At 33.7% G+C, this 16,640-nt stretch overlaps 1 protein-coding gene across 7 annotated transcripts in view; it reads left to right on the top strand.

The window, feature by feature from the left end:
• SOS1 (SOS Ras/Rac guanine nucleotide exchange factor 1) overlaps nucleotides 1-16,640 on the top strand; it is a 108,503-nt gene that overhangs the window by 69,483 nt on the left and 22,380 nt on the right. For all 7 annotated transcript variants that reach the window (XM_087823492.1, XM_087823491.1, XM_087823493.1 and 4 more), the window contains 5 exons: nucleotides 8,319-8,400; nucleotides 9,075-9,197; nucleotides 9,429-9,532; nucleotides 10,622-10,844; nucleotides 11,953-12,072. In XM_087823492.1, coding sequence (XP_087679618.1) covers nucleotides 8,319-8,400; nucleotides 9,075-9,197; nucleotides 9,429-9,532; nucleotides 10,622-10,844; nucleotides 11,953-12,072 — 652 coding nt within the window. The remainder of the gene's footprint in view (nucleotides 1-8,318; nucleotides 8,401-9,074; nucleotides 9,198-9,428; nucleotides 9,533-10,621; nucleotides 10,845-11,952; nucleotides 12,073-16,640) is intronic.

Here is a 16,640-nt window from a genome sequence, read left to right as displayed (position 1 = left end):
ATTTTATTTTTCCTAATAAAGTAATTAACAAATGATAATCCAATGTTTTTCAGCCTTCAGCTTCCCTGCGTAGTGGGAGCTTTGATAATTGTAAAATACTGCAGAGAGTGGTATAGTGGAAAGAGCATTGAATTTGGACTATACCCTCACTCTACTATAGTTCCTTACGGTCTCAAAAATCAACACCACAACAGCTATCTTATAATATTTTTGGAAAGAATAAATGAAGTACTGTATGTCAAAGCTCTTGTAAATATACATGCAAACTTATTTTCAGAGAATGTTTTTATTACAAAAACACGTAAAATCAAAAGTAATACTGTTCTTAAATAGTTGAATGTGAAAGTTAACCTCAATCTCCATACTTCTTGCTTAAATATATTCTTATCTCTAGATGTGTGTTTCTGGGGAAATTTTTCTTCAGTTTTTAAAGTCCTATAAGTAGGTTCTCACTTCTCTCTGGAAACTATTCTGGAACCAGTTAAATTAAGCTTTTAAAGATATCCATTAATCCACTGTAATAAAGATGAATAGTATTTGATAATGTTAATCAGTTCAATGTATTAAATGTCCAGTCAGAACTACTTATATGGCCTGGATATTATCAGGGTCACCTTGCAAAAATATAAAATTAGGTTAGAATATTTTGATCAGTGACATCAAAGCACTGTGTAAACGTATTTCATTATCTCCACATGTCTCTGGGATGAATAAGCCAGTGTTTTGTTTTTATTTTTTATTTGGCCTCTAATTGGTAGTTCTTTTGCTAGCCTTTTCTGTAGTAAAATAATAGTATTTTCCACAGGCTAATTTTAAAAGCAGTTTGGGTTCTGTAAGCACGTACTGTTTGGTAATAGCAGGCAGTAGCTGAAATATAATGAATATAGTGAAAGACTAGCCTGGGATTCCAATTTTACTATTGATTTTTCACCTAGAAACTCTTGTAGTTAGTGTATTCTCATTATACTGACCCAAAAATAAGTCCAGGCACAGGAAATTTAAAAAGAAAGATTATTCTGTCATCTTTTTTACATATGAAACTATTTTTGAGAGAAGGTACAATTTTCAGTAATTAATGGGACCTACATGTTTCATTGATCTTCATTAATTTCTCTTTAAGATCTAGAATATAGCTACAAAAATGTTTTATTAAATTACCCAAATTTTGTGGTTGCAAAATAATGATTTCTTTGCTACTTTTAAAGAATTTTTAAGGTAATAAAAGTTCAAATTGTTGTTCTTGCCACATCATTCTGAGTTTTAAGTGTCTTAGAAGTCACAGAATTTCTTAGCATAAGCTTTCTAAACTGTCCATTGTTTCCTTTTAAAAACCTTTGTTTTGAGTTTTTACACTGTTTAGAGTAAAATTAACTCTCCTATTTAATAGTAAAACTCCTAAGACAGAAATTTTACTATTTTCTGTAGAGAAATATAAGTGGCAAATGCTGAAGAAGAAGACTTACTAGTGTTTACTATCATAAGTCAGTGGTATTTGAACTGGAAGACATTTTCAGATTCCAAAACTTGTAATATAATTGTTTCTGTAAAACTCAATTGTTAATAATAAAAGTTTTCTTTAAGCTCTGTGCTGTATTTCACAGAACTTATGATTGTTAATGCTAAACATTTTCTTTAAACTGCTGTATTTCACAGACCTAACTTAACAATTTTTAGTAAGTAGTTGCAGAATTCTAATTAAATATTTTTTTTCTGGGAAACTGCCTTTTATTTATTTGTTTTTAATGAGGACACTTTAAAACAAAATTTGAACAAGCATAGCTAACAGTATTTCTATAAACGTGGCAGTCTTCTCTCCTTAATGTACACACTAGCCAAGTCTGTGGTCAGAGTACTTTTGCCATGGTGTTTTATTAGCTACTTTTGATAGTTGCTCTCATTTATATTAATGTTTAGTTTTTGAGTAGAATAATATATATATATTTTTTAATAGAATAATATTTTAAATGGTCCTCCTTCTAGTTAATATAAAATAGTTAAATTTCTAGATTTGTAGAACTTTGCAAAGATAAGTATATTCAAATTTAAATTGACAAGATTCTCTTACATTTTAAAAAAGTTCGTTTATAAAAAATTTCTCTCATTAACGTTGGTTTTAAAAGCATGTGGCTAAGTTTTTTAACATTTTTCTTTTCCTCTTTTGAAGCTTGACTATTTTAACTTGCATCATTAATGTGTTACTGGTATAACTAGAATCCACAAGCAGTTTTTGTGAGTTGTGGTTTACAGCACACACAAATTAGTATTACTAGTTTGTTTAGGCTCTTTGTAAGGTCTATTACTGAATGTATTACTGCCAATAGAGTGTGTTTTTAATAGATCATCTATAAACTTGTAAAACATGAAGGCAGTAATTTTTTAAGCAGTTACTATTTCTCTTCCAGTTCAAATGAACTCTTGAGTCCTCACTACAATGATAACAGATCAAGTTATCGTTTGTTTTAAGAACTATTGGTCTGCCCTTTTCCTTCTTTTTGGGGGGGATGAGGGGTTGGTTATTTGCTATGACATACAAGTGCAAGTTGTGACTTACATTGAAACAAAAGCTAAAATTTAACATGCATTTTTATTGTATAGAGTTAAAATAAAAGACATTGATTATAATACAATGTAATAACAAACCATCACTAATTACAGATATTTTTTAGGTTATAGGTTGGTCACACATTGTCATAAAAAGCAAAAGAAAAACTAGTTTAACGTTACTTAATTCAGACTTCACTTTGTCTCCAGCCAACTTGATCCCTCAAATGTTTTAGCAATAATTTATCAAATAAAGCTATAGATATCTAGTGTTAGATGAGGTGACCAATTCTTCACTTTATTAGATGAAAACCCAAGGCCCCTGAAGAGTATGTGATTTGCCAGAGGTCATATCAGCTCTTTTCATTGGAATATAATTTTTGTTATGTGTATTGAATAATAAAAATAAAGAAACTTACTTGCTTGGTTTGAATTGCCATTAATATAAATGGCTTGTTAATTTCTGAGAAAACAGGTCTATTATAGTCAGAGTAATTTTCTTCTTATTGAAATAGGAAATAAGTTCTAACTATAAACTTTTCATTTTAATGCAAATATTTTATTATATAGTTACAATTGGTCATCATAATTTTAGTTTTTAACAAAACCCCGTCATTAGTCTATCAGTGTTGTTTGCTCTGTAAATGAAAGCTTTCTGGGTGAAAAAATTAAATATAGGTGAATGAGAAAGTGCTTACTTGCTTAAAAGATTGCAGTAGGGTCTTATATGGAATCTTATAGTTTGTCTCTCAGATCCAGTGTTTCTGGACATATAATTCACTAACTACATCAGAACTTTGGAATTCACCCACAGTGCTAGGGGGAAAATGATCTAGTTAGATGGATCATTTTGAATCTGGCAGGAATATGAGGAGACTTTCCTTATCTATACAATAAGAAGGCACAAGGCAACATGCATAAAGAGGAGATGAGAGTAGGAATTTCACTTTGGTTACAGTTATAGGAAATAAAGTATAAATTGATATTGAGACTTAAAACAGCATGGGTAAAGAAATGTTTAGTGATGCTATGTCTGGTTTGATGTCCTATTTTAGACATATGAGGTGACCTTGAGGTAACTGGTATTATGTGGAAATAAAACCTTCATATCAAAGTGTGGGGAAAAGGTGTTTCCCATGCACCATGAACTTCCCTTTTTTGGAATATGATACTGAAAAAAACAGCTAATTGATATTTTAAAGTATTTACTGCTATTTTATGCCTTCATATAGAAAATCTTCAAAAATCTGCATCAGATTTCTTTTGAATTTGTGTACTATATAAGCTCAGTTTGGGTGTTTTAATTTAAAAAAAAAAATCTTTTGAATAGTTTTTGATCTATAGGGCAGTGCTGTTCTATTTTTAAACTCTGATTTTTTTTTAAGTGTTTGTGCGTCAGCATAGCGGTCTGTTTCCTTTTTTAAGGAATTCAAGAGTGATTGTTTATAAATCCTTGTTGAGGAGCTTATTGTTTCTTGTAGCTTTTTCAATGGCTGTATTAAACGGAGAATTATCACGTGAACACACATCCTGATGAACAGTGTTTCACTGTGGTGGCTGGGGGATGGGTATTCTTTACATAAGTAACTCTCTAGATAATAAATATCTCATAAATTTCATTGACCTTGTCAAATAAAATGTCAAGTATTGATCAAAATAAGTACATAAAATAAAAAGGATTGGATTTATCACCTCAAATCCAGTATGCTATATTCTGAACATTAATGTAAATACGTTCTGAGTTTCTCAGATATTAAAGAACTGTGCAATAAAATATTATCTAAGAGCAGTTTTAGAGTGGGGAAGACAGGCAGCTAGAAAACCAGCAGAAAATAGTAACTACAACTCATGTTTGAAATAACCTAGGCCTAGACCAGGGACTTGCTGATAGCTGGCAGGTATTTGATTAGAGAGAGGGATGCTGAGCAGCTGGTGAGCATGGTGGAAATCTTAGTACAGGAATTTGAGTCAGATAGAAGAGAAAAACCACAGAGGAAGTTTTTGTCATTGCTTATATTGAAATCCATTAGGGGTTAGTGTGAGAAAGAGGTTTGTGGAATTACATCTGCAAGCGAGTAATAAATAGAGAGAGGAGAATATTGAAATAGTTGATTTAAATTTTCTCTACAAATATTTGTTTGTGCTTATATTTTAAACCGTACCAGCCTGGCTTTTGTATTTTTATGCATTTGCCTTCCATTGTCCCAGAAATAATAATTTTATAATACAGATAGATAACTGCTACTCAAAACGAACAGAGACAATATGAAACTTAGCTTTTATCATTACCTGATAAATGTAAGTAGGTCCTTTGTTTTCTTACAAAATTATATAACCTGTCTTTATTAATGGGTATTTTTAAACTATCAAATTATTTTAGTCCTTTACATCATCGGTAAGATAAAGGTCTCTAGTGTAGTGTGACATGGTGTATGTTACAATCACTGAAATGGGGAACTCAATAGAAGTACAAACAGCTTCTGGAATATGTACCCTTTTTTGTAAAAAATTTAAAATGCAGATGTTATGTCCTCTCTTAATATAAGTTATTCATTCATTAGCAGTTTTCCATTGTGTTAGACTCAAAATAGAGTCTAAATTTATAAAGCCTGGTAATATATGCAGCCTTTAAGATATTTTTTTGAAAGTACTTAAACTTTTGCCAAATTTTCTTGGTTTATTTTTAGCCTCTGCTGGTTTTTTCTTTTGGCAAGACTGCTCTTATTTCTGATCAAGCTAAAAACAACTTAAACTTGAGTCACTCTAGAACTGAGTATAACTGATGATTGTGGGAGTGTTTATTTCACCTTTAGCTTCAGAAACTCTTCTGAATACAGAGTACAGGAAGGTATAGCTGCTACTTCCTAAAACCTGGGAGAAGGCTTAACAAGAATTACAGAATCACAGTTAGACTGCTAATTTTTCAATGACTTTCTAGTGCCTTTACCCAAAATTAGCAGTTTATAGCCATATTCTGAATTAATCTTTTATGTAAATTTCTATAGCAATTATATAATTCATGGATTCATTCTTTCTATTTAGATCTCACAGCTCTGTAAACCTTAAGGTATTCTTTAATCCAGGGAGGTTATATGATACAGTAGGAAAAAAAAATCAGGAATTACACAGTCTAGATTATGGTACCATCTGTCATTCTATTGTGTGACCCTAGATAAGTCTTAGTTACTTCTCTCATATGTAGAAAAGGAAAAATATCCCTGGCCCTATCACTTCAGAGAAATCATATGGATAAATTATGAGAATGCTGCTTGAGAACCTTGTAGAACAGACATCAGAAATTGACGTGATCCCCCTTGACTGATGTGGCACTGACGCACATCATGACTTTCTCAGTACTGTCATCAGTTACTAATGGACTGAAATGGCCAGATGTTTTGGTTTAAGATGAAATGACCACTTTTTAAAAAAAAATTCTATTTCTCATTTTATTAGACATTATTTATAGTTTACAAAAGGGTGAGTTTTCACTAGGTTGTAATTTTACATCCAATATTAATATCATTGTAGATTTAAAATAAACTGCATTTTTATTAATTTTTTTACTATAATAAATCTTTATTTGCTTTTAAGTTATCTTTATTGTTGAAAGTATTACAGATGTCCCCCTTTCCCCCCCAGTGGTCCCCCCTCCAACCTTCATACCCCCCCACCAGGCCTTCGCCAAACTATTACCATTTTTAAAATCATATGCCTTTAAAAATAGCCAGTTTTTTAAAAATATATTTTTTTAATTCACTAAGAACTTTTATTCTGATTTTCAACTTAAAAGTACCTTTAATACCCCACAACTTTTTAGCCTGACTTAGTTGGCATTTGAGAAGGAATGGATCTGGATATTGATTTTAGACTGAAACTTTTCTTTTAAAGAAAGGTCAGGTCACCCTAAATTTAAAACAGAACTCAGGGATACTTGGAGCACTTTGTACTGAAGGTCTGGGCTCTCTCTCCAACAGTGATAGCTCAGCATCTCTACAGTGGCCACTGCTTTTGCTTCCTAAACACATGATGTTTTGAGTAGCCTCACCTTACAAATAGATTTGCAGAACAGGAAGAAGATTCTTGAAAGGGAGGACTGTGATGAAACCGATATAAATCTCTGTTTTAAAATCTTGTACAGCCTTCTGTTTTAAAATCTTTTCTTCTGGATGAGACATTAGTCTTTAACGTTTGAGGAACTCTGTAACTGAAGACAAACAATAAAATACCAACAGAGGAAATTACTAAAGGGTTGTATGTGTTTAAATTACTTTTATCAGCAACCCATTCTAGCCTCAGAAGGTATAAAGCAAAAAGAGAAGAGGGGCATTTAAAACCAATGTATTTTTGTTATTAAATTTTTCTTTAACTTAAAGTATTATAATCTTAAATTCAAGGTTTTCTGATATTTAAATCAATTTATTATCTTGATAACCACATAAACCAATCGATTGGAAATAGATTTCAGTTTTGTGATAAATCCATGAATTAGCTTTTAGGGGGGAAAAGTTAAAGTATTATAATTATTTTATTGTAAGGCTAAATTTAGGATGATTCTTAATCAGACAAAATCAGCCTAAATAGAAATTTTCCGAACAAATTAATTCTGATTCTTGCTAAATCCTGTGCTAATAAAAGACATTGCACTTCGTATAAATGGTCCACAGTGTGTATATAGCCTAACAAAAATAAAGGTATGTACTTGCTACTCTCAATGAGTTTATTATTAAATTAGAGCATACCAGCCCATAATGTAAAATAGGAAACGATTCTCCCAGTAAAATATTCAAGTTAATGAACTTCTTCCTCCTCCTTTTTAACGACTCTTACAACTAAATGTGGACCTTGATAAAATCTGAGTTATAGAAGTGATTTTTTTTCCCATTGTGGGAAGATGTTTCTCCCCCCTTATATAGAAGATGACTGCACAGGTCTCTTGTGCCGATGACACAACTTGAGAGAATACTATCAGGCAGAGACTGCAATAGGCCAGGCCTGGGGAAGTGATCACACTCAGCCAGCCACCTGTTTTATTTCATGGAGATGTGAATGAAAAGTAGGTCCTCTGCTGGAAGGGGTTGGAAACTCCTACTTTTATGACAACTCATTGTGACCACTTGAAATAAAAGGAATTAAAAGTTGTGAATAGAACCAAATCAGCATATTCTTGCACATTTAATCGTTTTAATAACTTATAGGTGTTTGTAAGCATCTTTTAGCAGTTTTAATTAAGAAAGACGTTTAGCAAATAAAATAATTTAGAAACTGTATTTAACTTAATCTACAACATTATAAGATCCAATTTCTAGTTCTATACTCTGCTAACATGATTGAAATAAATCTAGAAAACTGATCTTAGGTACACTAGTCTGGATGTCAGGAAAAGTAATGTATTATTGCTGTGGCCTTTCTCTTTGCGAGGAAGATAAACCAACTGGTGATGTTCTGAGATCCAGGTGGGAGCTTGTTTCCATGCTTGGCCTTGCCTTTCCCTTTTTCCTTCCACATACCTATGGCCAATGATGAGTTTAACATCAGCTAGTCAAAGTTGTGCAGAGGTCAAGAAAATAGGTTGATGTAAAATTTTAGTATCCATACTATTGCCACTAATTTAAGAGGCACTAAGTCTAGCAGTTCATTATAAAGTCCAAAGCATTCTCTGTGGTCAAAACATTTTGGGACTTTTAAAATTGACTATTTGATCTCATTTGAAAATGTAAATAATAGTTTTAATCATTCTGAATCAAAGATTTTAATACGATTTTTCCTTTTCTTCTTAGATCCCAATTTTGTTCGGACATTTCTTACAACATACAGATCCTTTTGTAAACCTCAAGAACTACTGAGCCTTATAATAGAAAGGTCTGTCAGTTTTAAATGTTTAAATTCTGTATTTTTTTAAAAAAATATTGAACCTAAGATCATATATGTTTCTTGGAAATATTGGATAAGCTTTAAATTGTAGTTCATGAGCACTTCTTTAAGAAATAAAATCTCTTAGAAGACCATTTATTTTATAATATGTTAGCTTTGATTATTTAAATATATATATAAAATATATAATTTAGACTTAGGAAATTCAAAATGTGATGATTTACATGTTCTAAACAGAATTTTTCAAATATACCACAAGTTGAAGAAAATGGAGCTTGTCAGTGAACAAATACTATAATCAAGAAGTGTTTCATCCAGCCAAAGAGCAGTCAACTTTTCAAGCATTACCCTTAAAAAGTATTATGTTAGTTGATTTAGAGTAATTAATTACACAAGCCAAAAATGAACATCAGTCCTATAACATTATAATCATATTTATTTTTAGATTTTGCATGTACATCTTAGTTGTATTCCTAATTAGTTTTATCTATAAGATCATTAACCTTTACATTATAGAAGCATTGTTTTCACTAATGTGTCTATCCTTGGTAATTTTTAACAGTGCTCTCTTGATTGTTCGGACTAGTAAAAAGTTTGTAGTTTCCTATTTGTATAATTTGATATAATTATTATTTTCATTAGTTTATTCTGTTTTATGTTAGGTTTGAAATTCCAGAGCCTGAGCCAACAGAAGCTGATCGCATAGCTATAGAGAATGGAGATCAGCCCTTGAGTGCAGAACTAAAAAGGTTTAGAAAAGAATATATACAGCCTGTACAACTGCGGTAAGCATTAAATAAGTAACTGAAATAAATAAGGATGTTTTCCAAGCAAGGAGGAGGTAACAAGTAAAATGAGTGAAAAGCAATTATCAGAAATTGTTGTATAGATCTTAATTAACATGGGATTTTGAAAGTGGTAGGCCACTTATAAGATTATTTAATTTGGTGAAAGTTACTCTGTTTTATGTTCCAAGTTCCCATGTAATTCAGTTATTCTTCTGTTTAATACCATAGAGTGTTAAATGTGTGTCGGCATTGGGTAGAGCACCACTTCTATGACTTTGAAAGAGATGCATATCTTTTGCAACGAATGGAGGAATTTATTGGAACAGTAAGAGGTATGGTATTTTTTAATTGAATTTATTGAGTTGACATTGGTTAATAAGATTATATAGGTTTCAGGAATACAATTCTGTAATACATTATCTGTATATTGTATTGTGTGCTCACTACCCTGAAGTACATTTTTTTTGTGCCTAGTTTTATGTGTAATAAAAGTACCTATATAGTGACTATCAATTGATGTCATTACTGATCATTGTTAGGAGGTGTTTATAGTAGTGCCAGCATAACATTCTAAAAATTTCAAAATTTTTCATTAAACCACATTTTTTACCTACAAATTGCTCAATAATCACCCTGTTGAATATTTTCATTTAGTAAATCAACTTACTGGTTATTTTGAAGTTGGATAGAAAAAGTAACAATTTATGTGGTCTTTATGCTTATTTGAAAGTTTGTGTAAGGACAGTTAGGAACTATTGTGCCATTATGACACCAGTGATAGAGGTTACTAAGCCACCATTAGATGAACAGTGTGTGTACATCAGAGAGGCAGCAGAGCGTAGTGAACTGTGAGCCGAGAAACAAGAGTTCTATTCCTAACACTGCCAATCATCAGATACATGACTTTGGGTAAAATTACTTTGATTCTTTATACTTAAGTTTCTTCATCAGTAATGTGGAGCTAGGCTTAATGATCTCCAGAGCTTCTCTTCCAGTTTTAAAGATACTATGACTGTTCAGGTTTAAGTATGTGTAAGATAAACTTAATTTCCATTTCCATTGTACATGCTAAATGAGAATCAGAAAATAAAGGGTTCAGTAGTAGTGCTTTCATGCATAGTACAAAACAATGTCACGTCAAAAACTCATACTGAAACGAAGGACTCAGTCCTCTGGCACTGTTTGGTTTATGAAATGCAATGTTGATTAGATTAACAGTGAATATGTATGATCCTTATAAATTTCATTTGTGCAGATAAATCTTGGGAGGATTATAAAATATTTTGAACTGAATTTCAGAACAGTAGAGATGAAAAATGCTAAAGGGGAACATCCATTTAAAACATTTTGATTATTTGAACTTTTTATAGAAAGATATATTTTGTAAAAAGTATTTAAATGTTATTTAAAATGTATTTCAGGTAAAGCAATGAAAAAATGGGTTGAATCCATCACTAAAATAATCCAAAGGAAAAAAATTGCAAGAGACAATGGACCAGGTCATAATATTACATTTCAGAGTTCACCTCCCACAATTGAGTGGCATATAAGCCGACCTGGGCACATAGAGACTTTTGACCTGCTTACCTTACACCCAATAGAAATTGCTCGGCAACTCACTTTACTTGAATCAGACCTATACCGGTATGTAATTTGACATTCAAGCTGAAAAATCACTTTAAAGTAGTTAATTTTTAAAATGAAATACTGGTTTTTGCCTTATAGGACTGGAATAAGATAGAAAAGAGATAGTATGTGAAGTGTCTGGTAGTAAGGCCTGATGTACAGAGGGCTCCTCTTTCACTCCTCAGTCCCCCTTGCTTTGTTTGGATTTATAGCTTCTCTAGGTCTGCAGTCGCCCTTTGTTGGTAAAGCAAAGTTCAGGTTCTGGCTTTACCATTTGCTCACTTGGTATTCTTGGGCAACTTTAACCTTCTTTTGCAACTTTCATCTCTCTGCCTGTTAGTTTCCTCAAGAGTAAAATGGAGCTAATGATAATACTTACTTCTGGGGCTGTTATGAGGTTTAAAATAGTCAATATATGTACAGTGTTTAGCACAAAGTAAGGGCTCAATAGGTTAGTTACTGCCGTTGTAATTACAAGTTTAAGTCATGGCCAGTTACAGCCTTTTCAGTTTTTCTACATATTAATAACTACTATCTCAAAAAATGTCTGTTTATAGTTTTTAAACAAGGACTATTTAGAATTTTAAACTATTTTTAATAACTAAATGAAGGAAGGAACTAAATTTATAGATCTCCTTCTAACAAAGATCATCACTAGTCTCAAAAATCAGTGTTACAGTCTGTTTATTTCCCAGGAGTGTTTTGTGTTGGGTTTCCACTCCCCCTTTAGAGGCGGGAAAAAGATTTATGAATTTCAGTGATTACCATATCCTCAATGAGCTGATTATTTTAACAGATATATCATTATTTAAAAGAACTACCCCAAACTTGTTTAATAATATTTGTAAGTGCTGGGAAAGATATTATGAAGAAATCCCAACCTTGCCCAATGCAAAATGCTACTATAAAGCAATAATAAAAGTACAGAGGTATGTGCATAAAAATATTTTTTTATATATAGAAAAAGGTGCATAATTATAATTTTTGTTATACCTTGTCATAAACCTTTCTGTTGGTGTAAGTGAAAAGTTTATATGGGAGTTTAGTTTTATTTATCTCATTTACTTAATAAAACACTATGCTAGAGGGAAAAGTATCACGTAGAATTATGTCTTTATGATTTTAGAGCTGTACAGCCATCAGAATTAGTTGGAAGTGTGTGGACAAAAGAAGACAAAGAAATTAATTCTCCTAATCTTCTGAAAATGATCCGGCACACCACTAATCTCACTCTGTGGTTTGAGAAGTAAGTATTATTCACATTCTTACATTTCAGAGCAGTCAGATATGTTATATATTTCATTGCAGTTCTGTTTCTGTATGTTTCATGTCTCGTTTTGTTCCTCTTCCTCCTTTATTTTTGCACTGAATAGTTTTCTAATGTAGCATTTTAATTTCATTATATTTTTTGAGGGTTTTTTTTTTTAGTGATTGCTTTAAAGTTTACCATATACATCTTATCAGAATCAGCTTTGTATTTATATTAGCTTAATTTCAGTGATACGTAGAAATGTTACTCCTATATAGCTCTATTTCCTTTCCCCCCTTTTTGTGGTATTAGTGTAATGTGCATTACATATAATTAATGATGAAATCTAACAATACAGTGTTATAATTATTGCTTTAAACCATTTGCTGTCATTTTCTTAGCCCATTATAGCTTTACTCTCAGCCATCTCCTTTGCGCAGTTATGGCAATATATTACACATATATTATACTTCTCTTTGTTATAGGCCCAACAATACATTACCTACACCTGATTTTATGCAGTTGCTTTTTAAATCACTTAAGAGAAGCAATGAGAAAAAATAGCATTTATAGTGTCTTTTATAATCACATAATTACCTTTACTGGTGCTCTTTCTTTGTGTGGATTTGTATTACCATCTGGAGTCGCTTTCAGCCAAAAGAACTTCCTTTAGTATTTCTTGTACAGTGGGTCTGATAGCAACAAATCCACCTCCCTTTTTTTTCTAAATCTAGGAAAGTATTTTGCCTTGACTTTTGAATAATAGTTCTATCTTCAAGTTAACTAATTATTTCTTCTACCAGTTCAAATCTATTATTGAGCCCCTCTAGTAAATGTTTTACTTTAATTATTGTACTTCTCAATTCCAGGGTTTCCATTTGGTTCCTTTATAATTCTGTGTCTTTTGTGATGTTCTCTATTTGATGCACGTTGTCATCAGACCTTCCTTTACTTTTTAAATCATGCTTTCCTGTAGTTCTGTGAACATATTCATAATGGCTACTTTGAAATCTTTTTCTGTTAAACCCAACATCTGGTCTCTCTCACAGTTACCATTCCCTGTTTTTTCCCCCCAGTGAAAGGGTTGTACTTTCCTATTTCTCTGCATGCATCATAATTTTTTGTTGGAAACTTGGCACTTTAGATATTGTGGCAGTTTGTGAGTACTGCCCCTCCTATCCCCCAGGGCTTATTATTGTTACTGCGTGTTTACTTGCTTAGTGCCTAGCTGGATTATTTTAGTGAAGGTTATTCTCCCACTACGTTCCCCCACACTGAGATGTTAAACAGATACTCCTCTTCCGGGAAGTTAGGGTATGCCCACAGTCACCCTGAGAAGGCAGTGGCATAGGCAGCACTTTCTTTCCCTCCTTCCTTGACCACTCCCAGCTGTTAAACTCCAACAATTCCCTGATGGCAGAAATTGCTCTGCAAACTAACCCAACCATATTGTGACTCCTTTGAAGGAATGGTTTCTGAGGTCTCTCTCTTGATATTTGTTCTGATCCAAGAGGGCTCCTTCCCGCTGTCTTATTCCCTGGTTCTCCCCTGCAAACTAGTTTGCCAGAAGTCTAGGCTGTATCTTCATTAGTTAGATCCACAAATCTCTCAATTGCTCTTGACCACAGCCTTCACTGTTCTTGAGAACACCCTTAGGTTTAAACTTCTCCACACTTTGCTGCAAATGACAAGAGATTAGGAGCTGTTTGAGCCTAGACTCTGGAGCTGGGGACAGGGGCAAGTTTCTCTCTGAGTGACATTCCTGTTCTAGGAGCTGAGTGGTTGGTGATGGTGCATGCACACACACAGAGTAACCTGAGGTCCTCTTGGCTTGCCTCTGTTGGCATGGGACTACTGCTTCAGGAACCAGGGAATGGCTGTCTTCCCAGTATTTTCAGTATACTGCATTCAAGGTAGAGTCTCTCAAGTAGGCAGGAGAAAGGAGTCCCCACTTCTCAGCTGCACTCACCTGGGGCTTAGCCTCAGCAACCAGCAGCTCAGGGAGGATGAGTGAGAAATGATGAAATTCTGCTCCTCCAGGGAAGAAAGCCCTCTAGCTGGGAGCTGGGTGGACAGGGTGCCCTGTGTTCTTGGCTGCAGCAGTCTGCAGTAGACCACTCCGTCCCCCAACCTCCAGAGGGTCTCTGGCAGGAAGATGGGAGGAAGCAGTCTTGGTTCAAATACCACAAACTCTTGCCTCTCTCTCACTGAATTTTTATAGATTTTCCTGAATAGATATTTCTTCATTTGCTATTTGCTCTTAGGGCCATTACCAGAGAGCTTGAATAGTTTTGTGTGGGTATGTAGGTATATATGAAGGTGTATCTGTATATGTATATGTTTATCTGTATATCTATAAACACACACAGTTGTTTACCAGTTTCCCTGAGGAGTGAGTAAGCAGAGCTCCTGACACTGTTATGTCAGAGGTCTGGAATCTCAGCGCAGTTTTTTTGCTGCTGTTGTTAATCCTTACCCAAGGATATTTTCTTCATTGATTTTTAGAGAGTGGGAGTGAAGGGGGAGGGAGGGAGGGAGGGAGGAGGGGAAGAAAAAGAGAGAGAGAGAGAGAAACATCAATGTGAGAGACACACATTGATTGGTTGCTTCCTGCACGCATCCCGAGCCCGACTGGGGCCAGGGATTGAAGCTGCAACCCAGATATGTGCCCTTAACCTGGAATTGAACCCGAGACCCTTTGGTGCACCGGCTGACGCTTTAACCAGTGAGCCACACCGGCTAAGGCATCTCAGTGCAATTTTATAGTTGGGGCCAGAGATTGGAGTTTTATGTATTGGCCGCATTTTTTTTTTCTGAGTAAAAACAATATGATTTGACTAATATTTTATAAGGGTGATAGGAGGTTTCTGCAGATCATATTGGAATTATCAGAACAAGAGACTAATGACATAAGGGAATGATTGGAAGCTGAGCTAGAATGTGGATAAAGACTTGAAAAAGATTCCTAAATAGAAATAAGCATTCCAAGTAATCTGAAAGTTACGGCTTCCTTATATTTATGTTATTACTCCTCAGCCTCTAAAAAGTAAAACTTTAGACTTTGCCCTCTATGTGTTGCTTATTTCTTCATTATTAAGTTAAATAACTACACTTCAGTATGCAGAAGCCTTTTTCCATCATAATTAGAACATATGTCTATAAAGAGAAAATATAACTGATCAGACATAGAGACCATTTCATTTCTGTCCTATTTTTTTTTAAAAGATTACTGAGAAGGCCGTTTCCTGCTCTTTTTCCTTTTTTAAAATTGTATTAACACTTAACATGAGATTTACCGTTAACAGATTTTTTTCAGTGTACAACACAGCATTGTTATCTGTAGGCATAATGTTGTACAGCGATCTCTAGAATGTATTCATCTTGTATAACTATTATACGTGTTGATTATCAGTACCCCATTTTTCACTCCCCATGCCTTTGGCAACCACCATTCTGTTCTTGGCTTCTGTGAGTCTGACTAATTCAGATAAAACATGCAGTGTTTGTCGCTGTGACTGACTCACTGCTGTCAGTAGGAGGTGCTCAGCGCCTCCACACTGTTGCCTGCGCAGGGTCCCTGCAGCAGCTGTGTTGCACGCACGCACCACGTTCCTTATCCGCTCTCTCACGGGGGGACGTTAGGCTGCGTCCACGCCTTAGCTGTGGTGAACAGTATGGCAATGAACATGAGAGTGCTAATATATCTTCGAGATCCTGATTTCAGTACTTTTGGATAAATTCCCAGAAGTGGGATTGCTGAATCAAATGGTAGTTCTATTTTTAATGATTTGAGGACTCTCCATACTGTTTCCCTAGCACCTACACCGTTTTGCATTCCCACTGTCAGTGGTGTACAAGGGTTCCAATATCTCCCTTTTTAATGTGAAAGATTCTTATTCATTTGCCACAGTGGTTCTTAGCCATGGATGTGCATTAGAATTGGGGTCACCTATGGCTAAACCACTCCAGACTTACCTGGTTCTTACAAAAGCTGCACAGGTGAGCTCAGTTTGTATGCCTAGTTAATATCAACTGAAATAGTTAAATAAAAGATGTAAATACATTATACTTATAACCTTTTTAAATGTCCAACTAACTAGCTACCTAGAATATAATATATTTGTAGAAATCTAGCTAATGCTTTAAACACATAAACATGTTATGTTTTATTTGATAATAAGGCAGATTAATTTTGGTAGTTTTGCAATGCTTGTTTTTCTTAGTGTCAGACCAGCTTCATCAGAGAATAATGTATCTGCAACTTTATATATTTTTTAAAAATGTTTAACATTGATTTATATTTCTTTTTTCAAGTTATGTATTCTATTTTTTCTTCAATTATAAGGTGTTTAATATTATATTATTGAAAGTCAAGTTTAAAATGTCTTTTTCCTTACTGATAATTAATTAGTAAATAAATTCTCTCTCTAATATTAGAACTGGAGAGTAAATGTCCACGAGGAATTTTTTTTTTAGTATAGTACACTTCCTTTTAGATCTTTACCAGAATGTGTGTGTGTGTGTGTGTGTGTGTGTGTGTGTGTGTGTGTGGTATACACACACAC

Source organism: Miniopterus natalensis, chromosome 13 (assembly GCF_054644295.1).
Source record: "Miniopterus natalensis isolate mMinNat1 chromosome 13, mMinNat1.hap1, whole genome shotgun sequence".
Lineage (NCBI taxonomy): Eukaryota > Metazoa > Chordata > Mammalia > Chiroptera > Miniopteridae > Miniopterus > Miniopterus natalensis.
Note: the sequence above shows the minus strand (reverse complement) of the source record. Positions and strands in the feature narration are given on the sequence as shown.